Here is a 24,631-nt window from a genome sequence, read left to right on the forward strand (position 1 = left end):
TTCAAGAGAATATCTGTTCTCAAAATTCAACTACTTTAAACTTTTTTTTATTTTTTTCCTCATATCACCAAAAAGCATCTGCAATACTTTATTTAGCCTCCCTTCTGACCTGTGCACCCTGCAGCCTCTGCATTTGCTTCAGTCTGTGAATCATGCCTGACCCACACCTTTATTGGTGTCATGGTGTAGTCATTGGCCCAGGAGAGGATATTTGAGCCCCAATACTCTGCTCCATGACATAAAGCCTAGCCAAATATTGAAGCTGTTCTCCTTCCCTACTGCCTGACCTAAACAGGCAATTTTGATAGCTGCCTTTACCCAATCTTCCAACTTTGGCGGCAAGGGGTCCCTCCATTTTATGCAGATTTCTCTCCGAGCTATCAGGATCAGATAGAGCAACAGTACACTGTGTGGATTTTTCAGCCTCTTACTGATTGTGCCAACTTCTCCAACTAACACAAGCACCATGTTCAGGGTGATTTTCCTACCAAAAATCCCAATAAAAGCATTCTCGATTCTACCTCAATAGTCTCTCAACTTTGGACATTCAAAGAAGATATTTAGGTAATTGGCTCTTCTAAACTTACACCTTGGACACTGGGAAGAGGAGTAGGGGCAAACTTTACTATCTTAGCCAGTGTCCAATATAGGCGATTAATGGCAAAGAAGTGTTTTTTTTCCAGATTGTCTGTTTTTTTATGAATTTGTATAGGAGCCCCAGGGATTGTTCCCACACTACCTCTATATCACACTTGAGGGGGGCCCCATTCCGAACTGAATGATGTGGTAAACACTCCCCCTTGTCTGCCTCCAAGAGCTTCTCATACCACTTAGAAATGTCCTTATTCTTAAGGTTGACATCTTTTAGAGAGGGCTCCAATTCCCAGTCACCAGTTTCTTTCTTTTCGGACGTAAACCATTAAATTGATTGAATATATTTGAACCTGGAACGATCCATCCCAATAATCGCTCTTAGGGCCTCCCAAAGGTGGACAGCCCCGATTATATCAAGTCTGACCATTTTATAATGCCTGCCCCTCTGATTGGTGTGCTCAAGCTATCTTGCAGGCATAACGGGGTCCCCAGAGGTTCCCAGATTGGGGCAAAATCCGAATATTAACCTAACCCCCACACGGGGCAACAAATTTGTACAAAAAGCCATCTCCACCTTCCTACCTCACCATTTCGCCTAAAAGTTTCCCCAAGGTTGAATCATCAGCCTTCCCAAGCAGCATCCGGATGTTTTTGAATTGGAAGGCTAATCAATACCAATTAATATCTGGGAGGGTCAAGCCTTCTTTGATAAGCCTTCGTCAAGTTTCTTCCAGGGCAGCCTTGCACCCTTATTGGCCCAAATAAAACTTAGGATCTTCCCCTAGGTTTCACTGATACCTAACTTAGAAAAGCTGAGGGGGTGGCATTAAACAAATAGGTTAGTTTGGGGAGTATAACTAATTTGATCAGGTTGACCCTTCCATAGATAGTTAGAGGGAGGTTTGTCCACCTAGCTAACGATCGATCTATTTCTTTTGCAACCCTATTTTGATTAATCTGTGTAATCTTATCTATTTCTTTAACAATTACAATGCCAAAATATTTACAATCTTGACAAACTTTCCCCTCCCAGTCCTGAATGCTCCAGCACATCACCTCGGTTTTGGATGTATTAACTAGATATCCCGATAAAGATCCAAACTCTTCTAGCAGATGTTCGGCCCTTGGTATTGACACGGCTGGATCAGCAGTATATAACAGCAAGTCGTCTGTGTATAGAGTGACCTTGCTGCTATAATGGTGATATTTAAAAGGATTTAAGGTATCTGATCTTATCGCCTGGGCTAATGGCTCTATATATAGATCAAACAATAAGGGTGAAAGGGCAGAGCCCTGTCTTGTTCCTCTCAATATATTAAAAATAGATGACACTCAGATACGCCCAGCACACTCTATTGAACGCCTTGACTGCAACAAGAGCCACCATGGCAAAAGGTTCAGTTCGTTCAGATGCAAGATCTATTGCGCCTATGAGTTGCTGGGTCTGTTCTTGAACATATCTCCTGGCGATAAAACCTTTCTGATCTAAATGGAGCAGGTGTGGTACGATCTTGGCCAGTCTCCCAGCCAAAATGCTCATGAAGATCTTATAAACTGCATTCAGCAGGGAGATTGGTCTGTAAGAATCGGCTCTTGAAGGATCTTTAGTGGGTTTCAAAATAAGCACGATCGTTTGCCTATTTCTAGGACCTAGGAACTTGACCTCCGAATTGATAGACCAAATACAAATTAAACAGAGTTTCCATTATCGGGACCAACTCCTCTTTTATGAATTGCATCTGTGCCTGCTGCTTTATTGCTCTTGCTTTTTCCGAAACTCAATCTCATCCCTAGTTATTGGAGCATCAAGCAGTTCGCGGCTATATGATTTTAAAGTGGATAAGGATTTTTACCTTAGCCAGATTTTAAGGGCCTCATGATTCAGAAAGATCTCTTCCTTATATAGCTCAGAAAATAGAGCAAGTAAACAGGTTTGCATATCCTCCGATTTATTAGATGTTTCTCCGTTTTTGTTTATAATTAGTTTGTTTAAATGATTCCTCGCCCGATCCACTCTAGCCTTCCAAGCCAAGAGCGTACCTGATTTTTCTCCATACTCGAAGTTCTACATTGATTTTGCAAACCATTGTGCTTTGCACTTTTGATCTAACTTGATCCTGTAGTCCTAACTGCCCCCATCAAGCTGCTTCTGCGCCTGTAATTTTGCCGCAACCATCCCTGGATTTCTCCGGGGGAGATCTGCCTCTAATTGGCCAACTTTATCTTCCATCTTTTTTTAAAACTTGGGATTCCTCTCTATTATTGGTGCATATGAGACTATGCAGAGTGCCCCTAAAAAAGCCTTAAAGGCGTCCCATACAAAGTTAAGAGACGTAGACCCAATATTTGCTACAAAATAATAAAGGCATGCACGTTTGAGCTCTTGGAGTGGTGTGGCTCAGTGGTTAGAGGCGGCAGACCCGGAAGCAGAGGTCGCCCGGAACCAGGGTTCGATTCCCGACGCGGCAGGGTCTTGGGCCATGGTCAGCGGACTCATTCATTCTCGCCTCGGTGCCTACTCCAACCATGGGTCCCACCCAGCAACTCTGGGCAATAGCTTGCTTAATCTCTACTAACGGCCCCATCAGCGCCGGGGATGCTTGTCTTCACCTTGGAGATGCCCAGGCAGGACCATCTCACAGGGAAAAGCCAGGATGGGTTCCCCAGCGGTATACAGCGCCGGGACGCCCCTTTGCTGGGGCAGCTGTGCGCTTTACAAGTATACAACATTTAACATTTAACATTCAACTATCCTTGGATCCTTCAACATCGCTCTTTTAAGTGTCCATCTAGGTCTCAATACATGCCTGCTTCCTGCTGGGGAGAAGCCAGCTGCAGAATGGTCTAATATATGACTTGGATAAATATTAATCGATGTTATAGCATCCATAATAGACCTGTCTGCCAACACATAATCTATTCTTGAAAAGTGACCATATTTACTGCTAAGGAAAGTGAATCCATGGATATTGTCCTTCTTACCCTCCCTACATCTGAAAGTTCCAGATCGTGTATCATATTATTTAGGGCCTGATGAACCCGAGGCACCCGTACATAGCGACTCTGATTTGATCTATCCAGCAGAGGGTCAAGCAAAACATTGAAATCCCCCCTATTATTATAGGAACAGTTACTTCCATCAGATTCCATTGTAGTTTGCATAGGTATGTAGAGTCATCTATGTTTGGGCCGAAGAAGGATGTGCTTGCTAATCTAGTATGGCAATAATCCACCTCCCAGTTTTTTCTGTTTTAAATTATTTTATTACACATCTTACCCTTTGTTTATTTAGAATTGCAACCCCCTTGCAATGGACAGTCTGCTCTGATGTGCAGAAATATTTTGTCCAGGGAAACCGCGCAAAGGTAATACGGCTCTCTAAGAAATCCAGGTGAGTCTCCTGGATGAAACCTATTTGGGCTGAGCTCTGCTCTAAATATTTCGTGACTAGTCTCTGTCTACGCATACATCTTGAACCATTAACATTCCACGAAAGAAGATTTAAATCTCTAGCTCCATTGAAAAAAGTCATCCATCCAGGAATCATGCTAACCAAGGCTATAGGTAATGTAAAGATCATGAAGCTGGCTTTCTGACGTGATAGAGGATTATTTATTTTTTCTCCCGCTGCTCACCACCTCGTGCTACCCCCCTTCCCGCCCCTCCCGGTCCTCGTGCCCCTAACCACCCCCCGCCGCACTGGGGAACCCTCCCTGCTATACTAGGCTTAAAGCCTAATGGGTCTCAGTCCCCTGGTCAGAATTAACTTATTTTATTTCACATTTTCCTCCTCCTGGGCTCCCATACCTCCCTAACCAGCCTTCACTCCCCCGCCTCGCACCTACACACCTGCTCCCTGTCTTAATTTCTGTTATCAACCTTCTCAACTGAGCGATGGACATACATATGGTTGTTCCACATTATACGGAGTGAGGCTTTGAACTTGAATTGTGCCCTGGCTCCCAGCTTATTCAACTCCTCCATCCAATTGCCCATATCCCATTGTTTCTGAGCAGCAGTGTGGCACACGTCTGATCTGATGGAAAACGAAAATCATCCAGAAGACAGTAAGCCTTCCTTAAGTGCTAACGTTACAGTATTTATGGTGTACATAAGAAAGTTTATCAACATTTTTCTCGACTTCTGTCTAACGGGGTTTCGTTTGTATGGATCCTGATGAACCTGCTATATCTCCGTAGATAGATCTATATTTAGGAAATATTTGAAGACTGTATCTCTTAGCAGCGAGATCACGAAGGCCCTAATGTCAGAACCTTCTAGGCCTCTGGAACGTTGATCAGTCTCAAATTGTCCTTTCTTGAGTGATTCTCAAGATGCTCCAAGTAATCCCTCATTTCTTTATTTTGCCTTGTTAATCTATTGAAGTTGTATCGAGTGCTTCCTTTATCTCTGGGATTTCCTGCTCCAGGATATCAGTTCTTCAAGATACTTCTTCTAGTTTCTGAGGTAGCACTGCGCAAGAGGCCTGAATCTCCACTTGATTGTTTTCGGAGACTGTAAACCTATTCTCCATCTCCTTAGGGGATAGAAGAATATCCGCCAGGGACTCCGGGCTAGTCTTAGGAGTATGTTACGGGGGGCTACACACTGTATTGGTGCTGGCTGATCCTCTTGATTGTGACTCCAACACAATCAATCGATTTGAGGTAGTGATTGCGGGGTGCAAGATTATTTTGGAGCAACTGGGATCTTCTGTAGTCATCTCAGGCAGATGTGGGGCTTGGGAGGGATGGAGTGATTGGGGGGTTTCTCCTGATGTGTCTTGGGACTGACTTGTCTCCATCCGACTTTTAACAAAACTAGAAGCGACTTATGAGGCTGAGGCTGGTTTAGCGAGAACTTTGTAGTAGGATTTTAAAGAGGGTTAATCTTCACTCTTGATACCGAGACCTTTTTGCCTCTACCTCTGCCTCTACTGGTGCTTTTGGCTCCTACTGAGAACTCTGTTCTTTCCCCACTCCTTCCTCTTTTTTACCCTCGGAGGACCTGGGTCTACTGCAACTACTTGTGCTATTTCAAGAGGAGGGGTCTTGAATAGTTGCTTCAAGAAGAGAAAGAAATTGTGTAGCCCTTGTGCGGAGTGTATACCTGCACACTTTCCCTCTGCCTCTGAGAGCCTGGATCTGGAAGTGCATGGTGTGGCAACGACACCGCTCCGAGCAACTACTTTAAACTTACCTAATTGTATAGTACTCATTTTAATCTCTACTTCAAGAGGAAGTACTGACACACATACTTCTCTTTTTTCTTTGCTTTCCCTGCCCCTCTGAATAACCTACCTCTCCCCCGTATTTATTCCCTCATCTTCCCACCTAAATTGCTGACTTTATCTGTCTCTGCCTTCATTTAAAAGTTCTAACATTTAAGACTTATGTACAGTAAAACCCATTGTTCCTTTTTATTTTTATTCTGCACATGACACTAGATCAGTAAATAAATATGCTATAGGTCAGATGTTTGACTAAATGTGAGTGCAATAAACTGTTGTTGATCTGTCTTCCCAGTCCTTTTAGATTTGACCTAAAGGCATGAAAAGTGAGATTGCCATTGCTCCCACTAACCAAGACTCTAGGTAGTTCGTCTGGTATGGGAATTTGTCCTCCTAAGTCTTCTTAGCTCTTTGGGTAGCTTGGTTGAGTAGTTAAGGCCTAGATCAAAGTAGCTGGCATGAGGGTCTGATTGCAGTACAATAAAGTATGACATCTAAAATAAAGATGTTCTGCCAAGGTTGTTTTATGTGAAAAAAACAGCTTTATAAAAATAGCCCCAAATATATAGATATATCTACAGTGAAAATAGTAACCAAACATTAAACATTACTAATAAAAAAAACAGGAAAATCATTAAAAAAAATCCAGTTGCACACTGACCAAGTAATCTTTTAAGAATCACCAACTGATTACTAACACTATGATAATTGTGGAGCAAAAGGAATACAGAGGTTTGCCGGTCTACTGTTGGATCTGGCATATGACTTCTTTAAGACTGCTTATTCCGCCGTGCCAAACTGTACATAGTATACACTTGTTAAGAAAGCAGCTGAATGTACAAAAGCATGTTTCCTTTTCTTTGCAGGGAAAATTTTTTACCCAATGAAGGCATCCCTTCCCATCCACCCCCTACAAAATTTGGGGGTGACCTGTTTCTCTTCCCAACTTGGAAAGAGTTCCTCCAGCTGTCCGATGGACTGAATAGTTGGATTTCGGATGAACTTAAGAGTTGAATTTCAGTTTATAAGCAGTCACAAACATGTACATTTATGTGCACTTGCAAACTTGCCAGGCAAACCACAGCTTATTCTGCCTACTCCCACTACTTGCATAGGAAGTACTACCCCAGATTTCTCTGCAAACTTGGTGGAGAAATCTGCAGTATCAAAACCATTTACGCTTGCCAGTTTTTTTTTGTGAATGCCATATGTGTATCGCCATTTTGAGCTGTAATCGTAGGCGCATTGCTGAAAATGGCTTTGTATTTGGAGCTCATTGTTAACAAATACACTTCTGGGCTCTATAGTCCTGGAAGTCCACTTGGCTGAAAAGTACACAAATCTCCAACATTATGTTGATGACACCCAGCTCTACTTGAAGAGTTCAGTTGAAACTGATATCACCCAACTGAACAAGTGCCTCACACCGTCTAGGATATATATAAGGGTAATACCTGAGATTCAACAATCTGAAGCCTGGGTTTGTGCTAATCACCAGCCACAACCTACAGGAACAACTTCAGGACTGTCTGTCAGAGATGAACTTCAGTGGCTTCACTCCACAACATGTCTACTGTGTCACTGTCCATTTCAGAATGCATAGTCATAAAAATACACAAGACACATGGCACCAATTTAGCAAGCTTCTACTTGATTTAAAAAGTAGCTGTGTATTTTCTGGCTGTCTCTTCTCAATGGAGACACCACCCCACCTGAGGGTCTTCAGGAAGGTATTGTTAAGCACTTAGGAGTTAAATTCGATGAATGCCTGTCATTTAAGCCACAAATTAAATCCGTGGTGGCCACCTGTTTAAGCGTAATACGCTTGCTGAAAAGGTTTCTACATTTTCTGTCTTTTTCTGAAAAAAACAGTCATCCAGGCAATTGTCATGTCAAGGCTGGATTATGGCAATTCGCTACATCTGTGTTTGCCAGAGTATTTGCTGGAGAAACTGCAGGTGGTCCAAAAAGCTGCAGCCCGTCTCCTCCTGAAATTGCCTGTAAGAGTGCATATATTAACCTACCCTGGCTTCAATTAGGAAGAGAATTTGGTTCAAGGCTCTAGTGTTAGTGCATGGGGCATTGTACTTCTTAGGCACAGAATATCTTAAAGCAAAGTTTCGTTTTTATGTTCCAGCTAGGAGTCTGAGGTCTGCCAACAAACTACTGGCAGTGACCTACAGAATTCGGAAGGTCAGATCTGGAGGCAGATCTTTGGGTCATCTGGGTGCCACAGCTTGGAACAAACTCCCTCTGGAACTTTGGCTATTAGTTACCCTGCAGCATTTTAAAAAGGCTGCAACACTGGCTTTTTAATCAGAATCAAACTATGGAACTTGGCTTTCTTTTCATTTTTCTGACCTGTGCAAATGCGCTGGGACACCGCCCAACTGATCAAGATGCTCTGGAAGACTGATAGAATCTCACCCATCTTCAAGGTAATGAACCCTGTTTGAAAATCAAATTTCCTATCCCTCCCCTCACTCGTATACTCATCTCATCTACACATTGTACAGCTTTCTTTGCTATGCAGCTAGGTTTATGCTATATAAATCCACAGGCGTATGTAGCAGTCTTGTAAATTCTCAGTCGTAATTGAGATTCAAAGTGTGGCAGTGGTATGGCTTATTTCACTGCTAAACATTTTCTGCTGGCTAAATGTGGTATGTGAAGCAGCAACATGAGATGAGTAGGGATAACATAGTATTTGAAAGCTTTTACAATTTAAAAAATCAGCTCAAACCTCCTATTCATGCCCCTTGATGCACTTCTTTATTATGCCTGGCGTTTCCAAAGAATGTGATCAGGCTACTGAGACACTAGATATGCATATGTTTTTCCTTTAGTAAAACCTCTTTCTTTGCTTTTTGTTGACACCTTGCAAGGTGAATAAGAAATAATCTAGAAATACCAGAAAAATACTAGATAAATCATCTTAAACAGCTTCAAGGTCTATTCATATTATAGCATGCTCACATAAATGTGTAGTGATGTACTGGCTATAGCAAAAAAACAAGCATTTGCAATGCAATAGGTCTCGCATTCACACGACTTTGAGCTATTGGTATTGTAAATTGTTATTTACAATGCCAATAGCTTAAACTGTGAAACCCCCACAACAGTAATTATGTGTCCACAAATCCTTCTCCTCATTTAGCATCCACTGCGCAGGTCACATGCATGTTCATGTAAGTTTAATGTGTCGAAAGAATTCGCACATTGCCGCTTTCAGGCTCAAAATTAAGTCTGATCTAATTTCTGAAAGTTGCCCCACATTTATTTTATTTTTTGCAGTGTTATACAGCGCGAACTAGACACAAAGTTATTGGAGCGCTGTCTGGGAGTACCAGTTAAATTATATGAGATCATTATTTTTTAGGTACGGTGAGATTGTTTTTTGCCCAGAATCATAGGGTGGTGAGCCGACGAGTTCTAGGGTCCGCAGTTTCAACATAATGCCACATCCTCTCCTACATACATTTCCTTACATATCCCCCCTTCACATTCGAGTAGCTTTTTAAAAAAAATCTGAAATTTATGTTAGGACTTTTTTGTACATGCTAGTTTCAAGGGCACCATTTTTCTCTGAACTTTGTTGTTCATCATAGATCAACTAACCTAATGCTTCGTCCAGACTTAAATACAGAGTAAAACAAGATTGAATTAAATACAGCCTTGCAAGTTATCAATAAGAACACCACACAATGGCGGTGGATGTGGCGGAGAGACGCCAGTGGGAGCTCAAGTCGCCCTGAGAATTTTCAGCTGGACGGGACCATGCTTTCATTCAACCCATCATTTAGGATCTAAAATATAATTTGTGGAGGTTAATTTAGTGTTGGCGTAACCGATTTACGAAATATCAAACATTTGTTCCATAGAATACATTAAGCGGTCTCTGAAGGAAACTAGAATTATTACGTTAAAGGTATTTTGTTTAAAATCGTCTCTGATGTTCTAGGGTTCTGACAACATTCTAAATGAGTTCCAACATACCATTATAAACCAGTTACTGTTTAATGGTAACGGACCGCAAATAAGTCCTTCCTATATGCATTTGATAGGCATGTGTAACACACTTGTAATTAAGGAAATACGTAATAAAAACGCCATACATGTAAACACATTCATAAAGGAAGAAGGGTGAACTGGTTCAAACAGGCTAAGGAAATCCCCCCAGTAGCCTTGGGTCAGATAGGCCAGTCCGCGTTTCTCCCCCTAGCAGAATAGGAGGCGAAGAACTATTCAATTTGCATCTTTACAGATCCCCACGTGGGTTCTTCGGTGGATGGCTTAATAGCAATGCTGGATCTGCTCGTCAGCACCTATTTACAGATCGCACGCAATTCATGAGATTCTAAACTATAGCAAATGTCAAATTTCGGGCCAAAGAACCTTTACTTTGCAGAAGACTGGTAAACCAATGTTGAGAGCACTTGTGGCTGGTGACATTTGAAAGTGGTATGGCATAAAAGTTGGGTATAATTGTTACGTCCCTAGAGAAAGTTGTGAAGAAAGCAGTGGCACAAGGTACATTTTAAAGCAAATATCATAAAGCAACTGTGAATGTGTAGTCTAGAAATATTTTTTCACATAAAAAACTGCATTAAATATGTTGAACAGGTACTGTAGTGTGCAACTTGTACAATTGGACATAAGCACACTAAAACTATGCAAATGATGCACATAAGATATGAAAAGTTGGCAGCTGTAAATAAATAGTTTGTCTGTCAGCTTTGCTGGTGTGTTATATTTTATGTTTTTATTCTTATATTGGAGGAACAAACCCAGAGTCATTATAGCTAAAATATACTTAAGCACTTGGGCTTTAAAACATATAGACATAATTAGCCTAAGATTAAATTAACAGCACAGCACAGTCTCACAATACCCACAGTCTAGCAGTCTTACACTACTGGCAGAACTCTCACACCCCTCACATCATGTAGGGTGGGCCAGCACTCACACCCTACCAGGAGCTCTGGCACCCTAGACTTAAGGGACCTCTTAGGACTCTTTATAGCAAGGATGTATGCTTGAGTCGAGGGAGTTATAATACATGGCTTCTGAACTGGAGACAATGGCCTAAGGCAGCATAATGGAGGCAAATGCTTACCAGTGGCATGCTTAACATCGCTAGAACTATTGGCTTTGTCAATGCTTGACAGTAGCTGAAGCCCTTGCAGTGATTACCCTACACCGCAATTCAGGGAGGATGAATAAGAAAAATTATATAAAAGGTGATGATTCCGATCTCAGCACTTCGTCTCAGTGCTGCCTTACACTTCACTATTTTATTTGGGTGGATCCTTGTCTGCCATACATTTCGGAAATCTGTTTTTTTATTCTTGCAGTGGAATACATATTTCTGAAATCCCCTTGGCGTCATCATTGTAGGTGATGTTTTGACAATTTTTCTCTTTAGAGCTGGCATATATAAATGCCTGCCCTGGGCGTTACATCTTAAATATTTAAATGATAGTTTGTTTATTTGTAACTTAAGGGTAGAATACTTTGTTCTCAGGGAAAAACCTGTCTAGGTTGCAGATAGAGATAGTGTCTCTCTGAGTGAGTTAATTTCGATGAAAAAGTTAGGAAGGTGAGAAGTAACAAAACATAGTAATGAGCACAACCTGGGCTTGACTAGTGCCACACATCGATGCGGAAACGAAGGTGTGTTTCTATTACATAAACACAGCCCGTGCAGCGATTCGCCGCAAAACACGGATACACTTTATGGATTTGATTAACTTTAATAAAGATTTACTTTCTTACAGAAACACATGCACGCACACAGAAGAAACACTCACAAACTTCAACAATCACACTAATATCGCTTGACTGTGTGTTCGTAGACCCAAAGTGGCCTGGTGAGTTATACGCTCACTGCTGACGTCTGCAAAGTTCATATGTAATAATGAGTGAAGCAAATAGACTTTTATCATGCAGAGCTCTATAAACGGACTGTTATATTTAGTAACTGTGATATCTGTTATTTAAAGCGCTATATCGGTCAGAGAGTATGCACAAAAGGGGCACAAAGTACCTGTGAGGCGAGCGGCCCCTCCCCCCAACTTTAACTGTGGTGTTACACCCCAGCCTGCCAACAATTACTAATGCTCTGCAGTACATACTTTAAGCTGGTATCCTTTGAGGATATTAAACAGCTAACACGATTCACGAACACGTACAATACAGCACACCTGCTGCATTCTGATTATCCCCGAAATAAAATCGGAGCTGCGTAGACTAACTCCCCCAGCTTCCAACATCCAATCAGGAGGCTTAAACAGCAGTACAAACATGAAGGTAGTCCTTCAGTTGTTGCCACCCATATCACTTCATGGAAGTAGGCTAGCCCTGCCCCTTACTATTTATTTCAATGGCGCTCTGCTGACAACGCCTGGGCTACAGCATAAGCGCCCCTTATAAAATAACCATTGCCACTTCTACCGGCCACTCCTATCCTGCTGACAACACTCTCCTTGTGTGCCTTAAGGGCAAGCGATAGCCCTTGCCCCAGCCAGCACATGCACATGAGGACTTGTCTTGCTCCTCAGTTCTTTCCTTAAAAAACACAACAGAATCTGTGTTGTAATCAGCATGAATCAGAGAGCTCTTTATGTAAAGCTGCTTAGTGGTGTACAGTCTATCTTTCCTCTCAGATGCTAGCAGGGCAACGCCCCTTACGCCTGTTAAAATCAGCTGCCACTGGTTGAGAGATCGAAAGGTTTCATAAGCCAGTCATGGCCTGTTCTACCCTACCAGAATCTCACAATAGAACATATTTTAAAGCTTAACTGTGGTAAAACGTGCAGATTTAGCCGTACCCATAGTGTTCCAATGAGCCAATACAACCTCCACTGCCTGCACAACAATTTCCCTTAAAGTATCAAACATACGCATGTCCTGTCTCACGTATCACCAATGCGCAAATGCAGCCACGTGTTTCCAAAAGCCGAATGTAAAACAAAAAGTGCTCACAGACCTAATTGAAGGAGACCGTTTCACGCCGCCAGCACACGATGCAGTCCCGATGGGCTGGCCGAGAAGGCGACCGGGCGTTCACCAAGAAGCCTCGTTTTTAATCGGAGGCCAATGTTTAACATAAATTATGACGCCCGCCAATGGGAAGTATGGGCGGGGCTTCAAGTCCCCTTCCGAAGTCTCCTCGACAACAATAGATCCTGCAGAGCGTTAGCGCATAAGCTGCAACGCTACGCAAGACCTAAAACTGCTTCTGGATTACATGATCTATTTCCTCTACAAAGCATTCAGTGCCAATCAAACTACCTATTCATGGAGAAACACTATTTATTTATTAAATGTAGCCATGTAAGAAGATCGCTGAAATAATTATGGATCATGGCGGCATTGGCTGATTTGACAACTTGGTCAGCATTGAAGTCTATCTCCCATGGAATGCCCTGTCTTATTGGATTTTGGGTTCCAGAATTCTGTAAGAAGGGGTTACTTAGATTTGTTCCATTGGCAGTTCGATTTGTCTAGTTTACATTTGAATGCCTGGCGCATCTTGCAGGAATAAACAATCTTTCTCTACACAACTTCAGAAGTCTACATTTAAGTGTTGTACCGATGCTAGAGAGACACTGCAGCACGTGGAAAATAAATGACCTCTTTCATCACTTTGCATATGGTGGTTTGTCAGAATATGGTAGTCGGAAATGTTGTTTGACATAAATATTGTGTCCCAAATATCGTTTACAAAAATATCATTCAGTTTGGTGTCGATTTTCTGTTATTAACGCCTACGGTGTGGTGTATTGTACTGTTTTTAGAACACAATATTTCAGTCAGGTAATATTCTGGCATATATATTCTGGTAGAGCATTACTCCTCATTGTAATCTCAGAAGTTATAATGCAGAGCAGGGAACATATCCAGGTACTGGGTACCTAGCGTGCAACGCCCATTGTACTCAAAGGGCTTCAGCCCTCCCGTCATGTGTGGTAGCCCGGGATGAGAGAGCTTCCCGGGCACAGCCGCACCCACGTACTTCACAAGTCTTTTAAAGACATTTTGCTTAATAATGAGGCATTGTTGTTGTTTCAACCCTTATAAGAGCCCCTGCAGCTCCACGCTGCCTATTGCTTAGAGATTTAGCCCCCTCCCGAAGTTTTCTTAACCCCCCCGCCCCCCGAAATGTGCCTCTAGTTGCGCCTCTGCTGGGTACCAAATATGTACTCATCCTGCACCATTACACCCATATGAGTAATTGGAAACTGATTGGGTTAATACCTCATGGTGTGTAGCATACCAGTTCCATCATACAGTTATACCAAAGATAGCCCCAACAGCCTTTCGCGGTTGAAGGATACATCAAATAACAACCAGCGCAACAATGTTTCCACCAGTTATCCACAAATAAAGGGGCCGGTTCACCGTCTATAAATGGCTGTAATGGTTAACGCCTATGGTATTAGCGAGAATTAGGTTTTTCTTTTTCTTTTGGGAAGTGCCTTCAGTTGTGTTGCCTAGTCCTGTTCATTGCAGAAATCATATCCTTTGTCCTTTTCTTAACTGAAAATTAAAAAAAAGCTATTTATAAAATTATTTTCTAATTATTTTTGGAATATATGCACTGCAGAGATCCTTGTAGTTATGGAACTCATATTGTCTCATAATAAATGTGTAACTACCACAATTTGACGTTTGTTCTACATTTAATGAACTGGAGTGTCTATAAAAGAAGCAATCTGAATTTCAATCTGACTATACGTCTTAAGGAAAAACATTATGTTTTTGATGTATCGAAATATAGAGGCTCTTTTTAAAATAGTTTTGTGGTGCGAAGAAAAGTAGAATATGAAGAAAATGACAGATAAATATGAAGTGCACTTATTTACAGTGTGTTAACCATATTTCACTGTTCAAATTTCCTAAAACTAATAATTAACTGTTCAACTTTCCTTTAAAACTAATCAGCTGAAGGAACAAAGAAAGGAGATGGCCTCAGTTCAAGATACTTTAAGAACTACTGGAGATGTTGTGCATTGCTTGAACTGCTGGCGAAAGGTGCTCACTGATCACAGCCTGGAGTTTGAGGAGCTTGTTGAAAAGCTTGATAATGATGCCACGGAAGAGCTGAAAGAGCTGAAGTGCAGCTTGACAGACAAAGCTACCGACAATCTAAGGAGCATTCAGAACGTGGTCATTATGCAGGCCTTGTTAAAGGTCCCTGTGCCAAGACTTCCACTGCAGCAGGCATTGGAGGAGCACAGAAAAGAGCTCGTATTCTGCAAGCAACACCTTGAAAAAGAGGAGGATGAGAAAAATGCTGAAGCCAAAAAGTCACTGGAGAATACTAAGAAGAAATTAAATGAAGAAATGAAGCTCAACGTAATAGAGCAAAAGAGTTTAAGAAATTGGGAGCATGTGGTCTTTCAGTAAGTACATCCTAGTGTTTACTTCATTAATACTGCACGACTTTGGGGAAACCACTTCATTTAACAAGCACATGTATTCCCTGCCTAAAATAGTTGTTCAGAATAGTTCAGAATATTACGGAATAATTTGTGTTTAGTTGTTTCTTAATATTTCCTAAATTATCTATTTTAACTATGAGTGATGTAACTGAAGGATGTAACATGTAAAGCGCTCATCTACTCAGAGGAGTGTCCCGGCTTTACTTCATGAAAATAGGAGGTGACATACAAGGGTACTGACTAAAGAGATACACCTTCAGAGATTTATGAAAGGCCAATTTGTTGCCTAAACTCCTGACCTGCACAGGGAGAAGATTCCATATTTTGATTGTACATACCAAGAAAGATGCACCACCTCGTCTAGATTTTCTGAAGCGAGGGGCCGGTATCAGGTGTGCTTTATTAGACTTCAAGTTCCTATTAGAGCTAGTACTCCTGAATTATTTTGTTCAGATAACGAGGGCTGGTGTTATAAAAGACCCGATAGGCAAGCATTTATGGTTTGAAAATAATACTTTTGCTAACATGTAAACAATGCAGTTGGTTGAGACCTGGAGATGTGGGAGTGCTCTTCAATCAATCAATCCGGTTAAATAGCAGACAAACTGCTGTGTTTGGGATTACCTGTTGTCGGTGAATCAGGTAGGCAGGTAAACCCAGGTACAAAACATTTGTGTAGTCTAGACAAGAAAAATCGTGGCTCGGAATACCATTTGACAAGCCTCCCAGGGAAGAAGGGGTATACATTTTATAAGTGCCCTTAATGGCCATATACAGTTTATGGCTACCGAATAAATCTGGGTCTTAAAGGACAGTTTGTTATAAAAAATGACTACCAGGTTTCTGGCTTCTTGTGCGGTGGTGGGGGAGAGAGTTGGTCCATCACTAGGCCAAGGTCCATACCAGCCCAGACTAGGATTAGGCCCAAAAAGAAGAATTTCAGGTACGAGTTGCATTGTAGTTGATTGTCCCAAAGTCAGCATAGAACCACTTTCAAAGAGTCTGAGAATGCCTCTTTGATAACCTCTATGTCACCCTCCATAAGAGAGCACTAAATGCGTATCATCAGCATAGGAGATACTATTAATGCCAAATGATTCCACCAGGGCCTCAAGGGGGGATATTTACATATTGAACAGTGTAGGGCTTAATGTGGAGCCCTGGGGTACTCCACATTTGAGGTATTTAGTCTCACAAAAATGTGACTTTGTCCACACTGACTCTTCTCTGGCCTCTAAAAACAAAGTCATCCTTTTAAGGCCAATCCCCCAGTTCCGATGTTAGACAGGGGTTGTCGGAGAATGTCATGAGAGACGGCATGAATGGCTGCTGACAGATCTAATAAAATGGGGTGGAGTTGTGGTTGTTGTCCAAAGACAGCTTCAAGGACTCAAAATTACCAACAAGGCGGTTTTGTTTATTTAATGTGTGCAAAAACCGGGTTGAGAGAGCTGGCGAAGGTGGTTAGATTCTATGCAGTCAGAAACATGCCTATTAACAACAGCATCCAAGGTTGTGGCAGCTGTTGGGAGAAGAGAAATGGGTCTGAATTTAGACTAACAGCTAGATTCATGAAAGGAAATTGCGCTCGCAAAGGGTCAGATTCTGAGAATCTGGCCCTTTGCAAGCGCAATTTTTGCATTTGGGATTCATCATCCCAAATGCAAAAATCGCTATTTGCGAAATCGCATATTTGCAAGGAATTGCATTTAAGGAATCTCTATTAGAGATTCCTTAAATGCAATTCATTAACCAATTTTCAATTGCGAATTCGCAATATTTGGCCGCTATTTACCACGATGTCTGACTTCGTGGTAAATAGCGAACAAATAGACAAATGCACTTTAGTGCATTTTTCTCTGTTGCATGTTACACACACACACATGTCCTTTGGACATGTGTGTGCGCAACACCAGTGTAAATTTGCATTTCAGGGGTGCTACAGGGTGTCCTTTGGACACCCCTGGCACCCTTGAAATCGCTACCTTATTTGCGATTAGCAAATTGCTAATCGCAAATAAGGAATACTCCCCATTCATCCTATGGGCCTTTAGGCCCATCGGATGAATGGGGAGTATTCCTTATTTGCGATTAGCAATTTTCTAATCGCAAATAAGGATTGTGTATGAATCGCAATTTATTTAGCGATTCCTACATGAATCCCGTTTTGCAAGTCCTTAATAGCGATTCCTTAATAATCGCTATTAAGGACTCTCAAAACGGCTCTTTGATTAATCTAGCTGTAAGTCTTCCAGTCAGCAGTGGGCTTTTTCAGCAAAGGGATAAACCCTAACTTTTTTACATATTTGAACCATCTCTGTGTAGGGCCGTGTTAAAAATCTTTGCATAACTGGACCAATAACATGTACCATTTACCTCAGGATGTAAGGAAGACAAGGATCTAAGGGAGAGCCGGATTGCAGGACAGGAAGAGAGTTTTCAATTCTTCCTCACTTGAAGGAGTGAATGAGTGAATGAGAAAAGCATGTTGGCTGGGGTGGACACAGTAGGCAAAGAAGTATAAACTTCTGAACACAGGTAGAAGAGCACACACATCTCCACCGCCACCGCGAAGCCCTGCAGTGGGCCGAAGAGCACGCACAGTGTCCTCCCTCGCACTGCCTTAAGACGAGTCGGCCGCGACCCAAGATTGGCAAGCCGGGACAGGTGCTCCGACAGCCTGGCGACACATGACCGGATGTCACAACGGACAGCAGACAAGGAGCCCGTCACGCAAAGTGACCAGTCCGGACAAGCGAACTGGAAGAAAGGAAGAAGCAGCTGCCATGACGGCCTTTGAGCCAGGAGACCAAGATCACCACACAACCCCTGAGGAAGGGGATGGTGCCAACGGAAGTCCCCATGAAGCACATGCAAGTCCTACTGACAGGACAGGCCTGTAAAAGGCCTGTAAAAGGCCCGCAAAAAGGAAAGAAGAACAGTGGCACCACGCCCCGGGGCAGACAACCAACACAGGCGTGTAAGATGGAACAGAGAAAAGCGACAGGACCAAGGACTCACAGCAGCACTGAGGAAGGTGTTCCATCCTCACAAGCCAGCCACCGGGGTGCAGAGACGTCACTGGAGACAGCTCCGCCGGAGGACCTACCGTAAGCCGCTAGCAAGCGCGATCTGCGTCCTGGCCCCACGCTGCGCAGTTCGACCGTCCTCTCACCTGTTACCCGCTGCTCGGAATCGATAGCACCACACCTCGCAGTGCCTGTGATGGAAGACAAGGGAGCAGTGCCATGGAGTCCATCAAGTCCTCCTCACTCCCCAAGGTCACTCCGACAGAAGACCGCCGCCTGTTTTCCCACTGAATAAAACCACATTATGTCATCACCATCTGAGTGCATCATCGCCAGGGAGCATCGCACCACTCGAAGGAATCCACACATGCCCCAAACAACCGGAGGTTGATGAAGAAAATCACCCAGGAACCTTCTGTGCACCTCAGTCAACCTCCCGCCTGCCAAAGTCGAGCACACCCACCATTGGAAGATCCGCCCTTGGGGACTACACAAGACTTGGCCGTGGCCCTGTTGGGAGTTCTGCAGCTACCCCTAGGCGTGGCCTACGCAACGGCCCATGCAGCCCACTTGGTCACGTGGCAGTCCAGGGGACAAGGGCCTCGACGGAGTTCCAGTGCAAGTGGAGTTCGACTAGGAGAGATATGTCGACCGCAGCTCCACACCAGGTGCAGGAAACACGAAGGTCACGGCGAAGACTGGTCACCCACAAGATTGTCAGAGGAAGGCGCAGAACCCGAGTCCAGACGGCGAGGATGCCCAGATGGAAACACCACCACCGGAGGCTACATGAGTGACTCGGCTGTGAGTCCGTTGGCAGTTCCCCAGCGACGCCTCCGCGCGGCTCACACACCGGCCTGCACGGTCCACGCGGTCCCATGGCAGCCAGCAGGAAAGCCCTCCAAGAGGCTCCAGTGAGAGAGGAGTCCGGTTAAGAGAGAGAGGCAAGTTGGACGTCACTCAGAAGTCAGGGGCAAGGTAGACCATCGAGCTTGCCACCTCCAAAAGAAGGTCTCGCTCCCAGAGATCGTCTCCAACAGCTACAGGTTCTGCCATCCACCCAGCCCTGAGAGATCTCCCAGCGTGGATTACACCTTAGCTCCAGATGCACAAGCTCTGAAACTCTGTACATGGACTTTCAACAGCGTGAGACCAGGCCGGTCTAAAGGACATCGCCAAAGCAGATGAAAGCACCCTGACCATGCGGTTCAAAGCTCCAGTGCTGCCTGGATGACGCATTTTTTGTTGTGTATTGTTTATTTGTTTTATTACAGGTTGGACTTTTTTTATTTTTTATTATTAAAGTTTGTTAGGAATGTAGTATCGAGCTGGATACAGTCTAGTGGTCAGCCCATGATGTCATACACTTTACACCCACCCACCACAGGCGTCACCAGTCAGGTGACCCTGTTAATAAAAGGGGCCAGGCGCACGTGCCCTGGGCCAGTTACAGTCCAGTACTACCCTTTTTCTGCGTCAGTTATTTGCCGCCATGTGGCCCTGAGGCCCAAAACTACAGTGACCAGAAAGGCATACAAGATTTTTTATTACGATTTCTGGAGTGCTAAGAGTGTCTCCATTTTGCTTGCTTTTAACTGCACGATTTTGAAGGCAGCTAATTACCTGTATCAAGCCTTTTATGGCATTTTCTCTGCAGCTTTAGACGCAAGTAGAGGCCACTAAGTGATTTTCATGCCAGGTTTGCTAAACTCTGATAAAGTAGTCCAAAAAGTGATTCATTTAATCCTCCCGGATTGAACATGGGTTTCCTACTTAGTTGGAATGGTTGCCAAGTCTTGATGTCCAGTTTCATGGAGAGATTGGTGGTTCCATAGTTTATGTTCAGGGCACTGACGTCAGTTAAATGGGAAAGGGAACAGACATTTCAAGTTCTATTTTTTTCAGTTCCATGAGTATCTGCACCTTAATGTATTTTTTCTTCGGAGAGCATAGGTTTTAGATATGCAGGTTTTTAGTATTATTGAAGGAAGGTAAAATCCAATCCAATCCAAAAATTCTTTATTTCGGCCATTCAAGACCATAAAAGATCAATAAAAACATTAAACATTTAAAAGACATCCACATACAATAAAAACATGCCAAGGTACATTACATAGGAGTTCATTTCCTTGGAGAATCTGCACATGAGTAGGAATTTACATTACAATTCATATCAGCATTTAGTCTTTTGCTATGTTTCCCCTTATCTGCCACATAGCCATTATAAACTTGGCAACTCCAAAGACTATGTGGGGCAGGGTACTTGTCTTCAGTATTCTGTGCGAATGTAAATAGTTCCTTATGCCCAAGTTCCTACACAATGGCGCTAGCCAGTATTTCCTTGGTCTATTGTAGGCCGGGCAAAAAAACAGAACATGAATTTCTTCCTCAACATGGTTTCTGTACCCTAGACAAATTTTATCATCCCTCATTGTCCATTTCCAGGTAAAGGTTTTGAGGGGCAGCGTGCCTAGCCTCCATTGAATAAATGGTTTCCTTGCTAAAATAGGAAATATGATGTCCATAAAACCTTCAAAATGATAGGAATTTTTGGAGTCCAGGAATTGTTCAGTCAGGGTGCCATTATTGGGTGCACACACAAGAGAGACTAGACTTTTCTCCTTGAATATTTCAACCATTCTTTTGCGAGGGACCCTTTGACAGCCTTGTTCAGGAAACTCCCTTAGCTCGGGGAGTCCCAAACGGTACAGTTCTCTCTTTATAAAGGCCAGCCACGGGATTCTGTCACGCTGGTTGAGATTCATTACATGGTTGAGGTCTTGCCTATAGTGTGCAAGCTCGCCGGTGGTCCAGAGCCTGTGCCAGAACCTTAGCGGTTTTAGTTCAAAATCCTCGCCTATCGACGGGAGACCCACATCTAATCTTAAGGGAAGCAAGGGTGTGCCTCGGGGGAGGGCCAAGAGACGTCTGAGGAAGTAGTTTTCTACTCCGACAAGTTCTGTCCCCGCTTTGTGCCCCCATAACTCGCTACCATAGGATGCGGCCGCTTTAACTTGGATTTTATACATCTCTACAGCCGGGCTAATGGGTTTAAAGGTAGATGTATTTGCGACCTTCAAAATTGCCCCCGACAATTGGGACAGCTTTAACCGAGATCTGGCTATCTGAGGGTCTCAAGATAGGTTCTCATGTAGGGTTACCCCCAGATACTGGAACGTTTTTACCCTTTCCAGTCTTGAAAAATCGCAAATAATTGCGATTTCCCAAATGCGATTGCATTAAGGGAATCGCAATTTGCGATTCCTTAAATGCAATTCATGAACCATTCTAAAATTGCAAAATCGCAATTTTTGGCCGCTATTTACTGCAAAGTCTGACTTTGTGGTAAATAGCGAAAACTTCGAAAAATGCTCTTTAGTGCATTTTTCTAATTTGGATGTTACACACACACATGACCTTTGGACATGTGTGTGCGCAACACCAGTGTAAATCACCATTTCAGGGGGGCTACAGGGTGTCCTTTGGACACCCTGGCACCCTTGAGATCGCTTCCTTATTTGCGATTCGCTAATTGCTAATCGCAAATAAGGATTGACTCCCCATTTATTCCTATGGGCCTTTGGCCCATAGGAAAGAATGGGGAGTCCTTCCTTATGTGCGATTAGCAATTAGCGAATTGCAAATAAGGAAGATGTAGGAATCGCTATAAATTTTGCGATTTCTATATGCATCCCGTTTTGCGAGTCTTTAATAGCGATTCCTTAATAATCGCTATTAAGGACTCGCAAAAGAGGAGCATGATGAATCTGGGGGCATGCTCTTTTAAATGTTTAAGAAGTATGCTGAACGGAATAAGTCCTGTTATGTCATCTCGCTGTTTTTTACTGTTTTAACACTGCGTTTTTTATAGTTTGATGGTTTTTAATAACTGTAAACAATCAAATGTATCAATCTATATCAGTGGTCTTCAAACTTTTTTATTCCGCGCCCCCCCCTAGTATAGAAAAACAATTTGCAGGGCCCCCCCCTCAAAAATTTTCACAATTATTCTATTTAACTGTCAAAGTTTAAATATGTCTAGACTTGTTTAAACATTGCAGCTAGGTTCTGTCACTGTTTTAGAAATGCAAACAAATACATGATTTCCAAACATACTACTCCGGCGAGGCAGGCCTTACTAATGTGCGAAGGATCCACAGTGTTGTTATTCGAAATGGTAGTGTGGGTCTTGGAGAAAAGTTGAAGTCCCTTCCCTTTTGACACCTTCTCCCAGCCAGGATTTAAATGACAAAGGATGTTATCGATGGCCCATTATAGACGTGCGTACTGCTGCTAATTTTTTTAGGATGAAAACAAAGCATAATGTTTCTTCTGGCCAGAGCCTGGCGCCCCCCCCTGGGATCACTTGAGGCCCCCCTAGGGGGGCCCGCCCCCCAGTTTGAAGACCTCTGATCTATATTGTACTGCAACAACACTATTTTGTCCGCAATGCTGAGCTTTAAAAGCCCTACACGTGGTTCGCTCTGAGGCCAGGATACCAGAATGCTTTAAGCCCAACAATTTTTCTAGTTTTCTTGATTGTCTTATACTGCAGTGTGGGCAGGTGAAGACATCCTGCAACACTGGCTGATATGGTTGTTTCAGTTTCTTTGCTCTGGGTACCCCACTAAATGCCCTACCCATACACGTTCTAGTGCAAACAGGCAATGAATGAATGTAACCCTGCAGGTTAGGTCTCAAATCAGAAAAACTAAAGGGATTCAGATTGTATCCAAAAAACACGAGGAATTGCTGAAGTATAAGTAATATACAACTTTGTGCCTCATATACAAAGGTATTTTGTGGTCTCAAGGCATGTGATTCGCAAAATCACAGGGTCTGCTACAGCAAAATACCTTTTTTTACTGTTTACAAAAGCTTTTCCCACTTATAAAAGAGATGTTGTGACCCTATCCTAGGGGGGCATGGAAGGCACTTCCCCCTCCTATCTGAGAATCAGAAAGGAATGCATCAATGTTTTGGGATGCCAATTTTGTCCACAAACCATTAAAAAGATACCAGTCCCCCAAAGTTGTTACATCTGATGCTTAAGGATGACAGCTTGAGCTACCTGCCAGCCTTTTGGCTTTGTCAAAGTTCATTTTGTTTTGCCTCATTTTCATACAATATTGTGGGAGCTGCCAGGCCCAGCTAATATTAAGAAAACAAATGGTCTTGGAAAGCCCACATTGCCATGGCACGTTTCCTCAGTTAGTCTCAGCACGGGGACACATCTGCTGGTGTAACCAGGTGTGATTATTATTATTATTATTATTATTATTATTATTATTATTATTATTGTTATTATTATTATGTGTTTCTTGTGAAAGAGCAGAAACCCAACCCAGTAAGTGTAACCAATGGCTGAAGTGGGCTGACTCACTGAGCTATGCTGTAGTAGGCAAAATAAAAAAAGTGGATGGCACATTAACAGCCCAATGAATGAAGATGGCTAGCTGAATATACCTATAAGTAAGTATATTATATATATAATGTTGGATAACGCCAGGTCTAACAAAAGTGTCCTATTGGGGAATGGAAATAAAGAGACGTAGGTCCGCTGTCTAAGGGTGTTTGGTTAATTGCTTTGTGATCCCCTGTAAATGTACCATTTGCAATGCAACCTCATTACTACATAGTTTGCATCAGAAATTGCATTTTAATTTGCCATTGAGTTGCTGTGTAAATTGCACAGCCCTAGTTTACAAATGGGAACAGAAGATTAGGCCCTTTGTTCTGATCTGATCTGTTAATCTGCCATAGGGTTGTGATGGAGATTGAACAAGATCACTCATCGCCAAACACATTGCAAAGGGTTCTGAATTAAAAATGTTTGTGCCTTTTATTAGCTATTGCGAATCCTTTTACAGTCCCCTCACGTTCCCTCTCTTTTTTTCTGTTTTCTAAGGAAGGTTATAGGTTTTCCCCTTACGTTATCTGAAGAAGAGCTCATTAACTTAAGGCAGGAGTTCTGCTGCAGCTTCTCTCAGATGGACAGCAGCCTGGCCTTGCCAGTGGCACGGACAAAGCTGATGCTGCAGCTGAGCCAATCAGAGTGGAGGAAGCAGGAGCTGGTGAAGGTGGATCAATACGTGTCTGCCCATGACAAACAGGTGAGATCAGGAGACAACTAGTGGATGTGTCCTTAACCTTGTGCCCCCCTTGTCATGATGTAGCGCTTGCAAAATATCAAAGTCCTTGCTCGTCTGAAGGCAATGAATGACATGGCACATGACGGGGCAGGAGGCATTTCTTTGTTAAAATGTCCTTCCTTGCCACCACGTTCACAAAACACACATCGCACCAGTGTGACAGGCAGGCCAGGGGGAGGG

At 42.9% G+C, this 24,631-nt stretch overlaps 1 protein-coding gene across 1 annotated transcript in view; it reads left to right on the forward strand.

Moving 5' to 3' along the window:
* Nucleotides 1-24,412, forward strand: part of LOC147661128 (limbin-like) — a gene marked incomplete at its 3' end in the record, with an annotated part of 233,580 nt that extends 209,168 nt beyond the window's left edge. Inside the window, exons 14-15 of the mRNA XM_086951303.1 lie at nt 14,771-15,231; nt 24,208-24,412. Of these exons, the coding sequence (XP_086807429.1) occupies nt 14,771-15,231; nt 24,208-24,412 (666 nt within the window). The remainder of the gene's footprint in view (nt 1-14,770; nt 15,232-24,207) is intronic.
* Between the last annotated feature and the right edge of the window lie 219 nt (nt 24,413-24,631).

Source organism: Lissotriton vulgaris, unplaced genomic scaffold (genome assembly GCF_964263255.1).
Source record: "Lissotriton vulgaris unplaced genomic scaffold, aLisVul1.2 SCAFFOLD_1323, whole genome shotgun sequence".
Classification (NCBI taxonomy): domain Eukaryota; kingdom Metazoa; phylum Chordata; class Amphibia; order Caudata; family Salamandridae; genus Lissotriton; species Lissotriton vulgaris.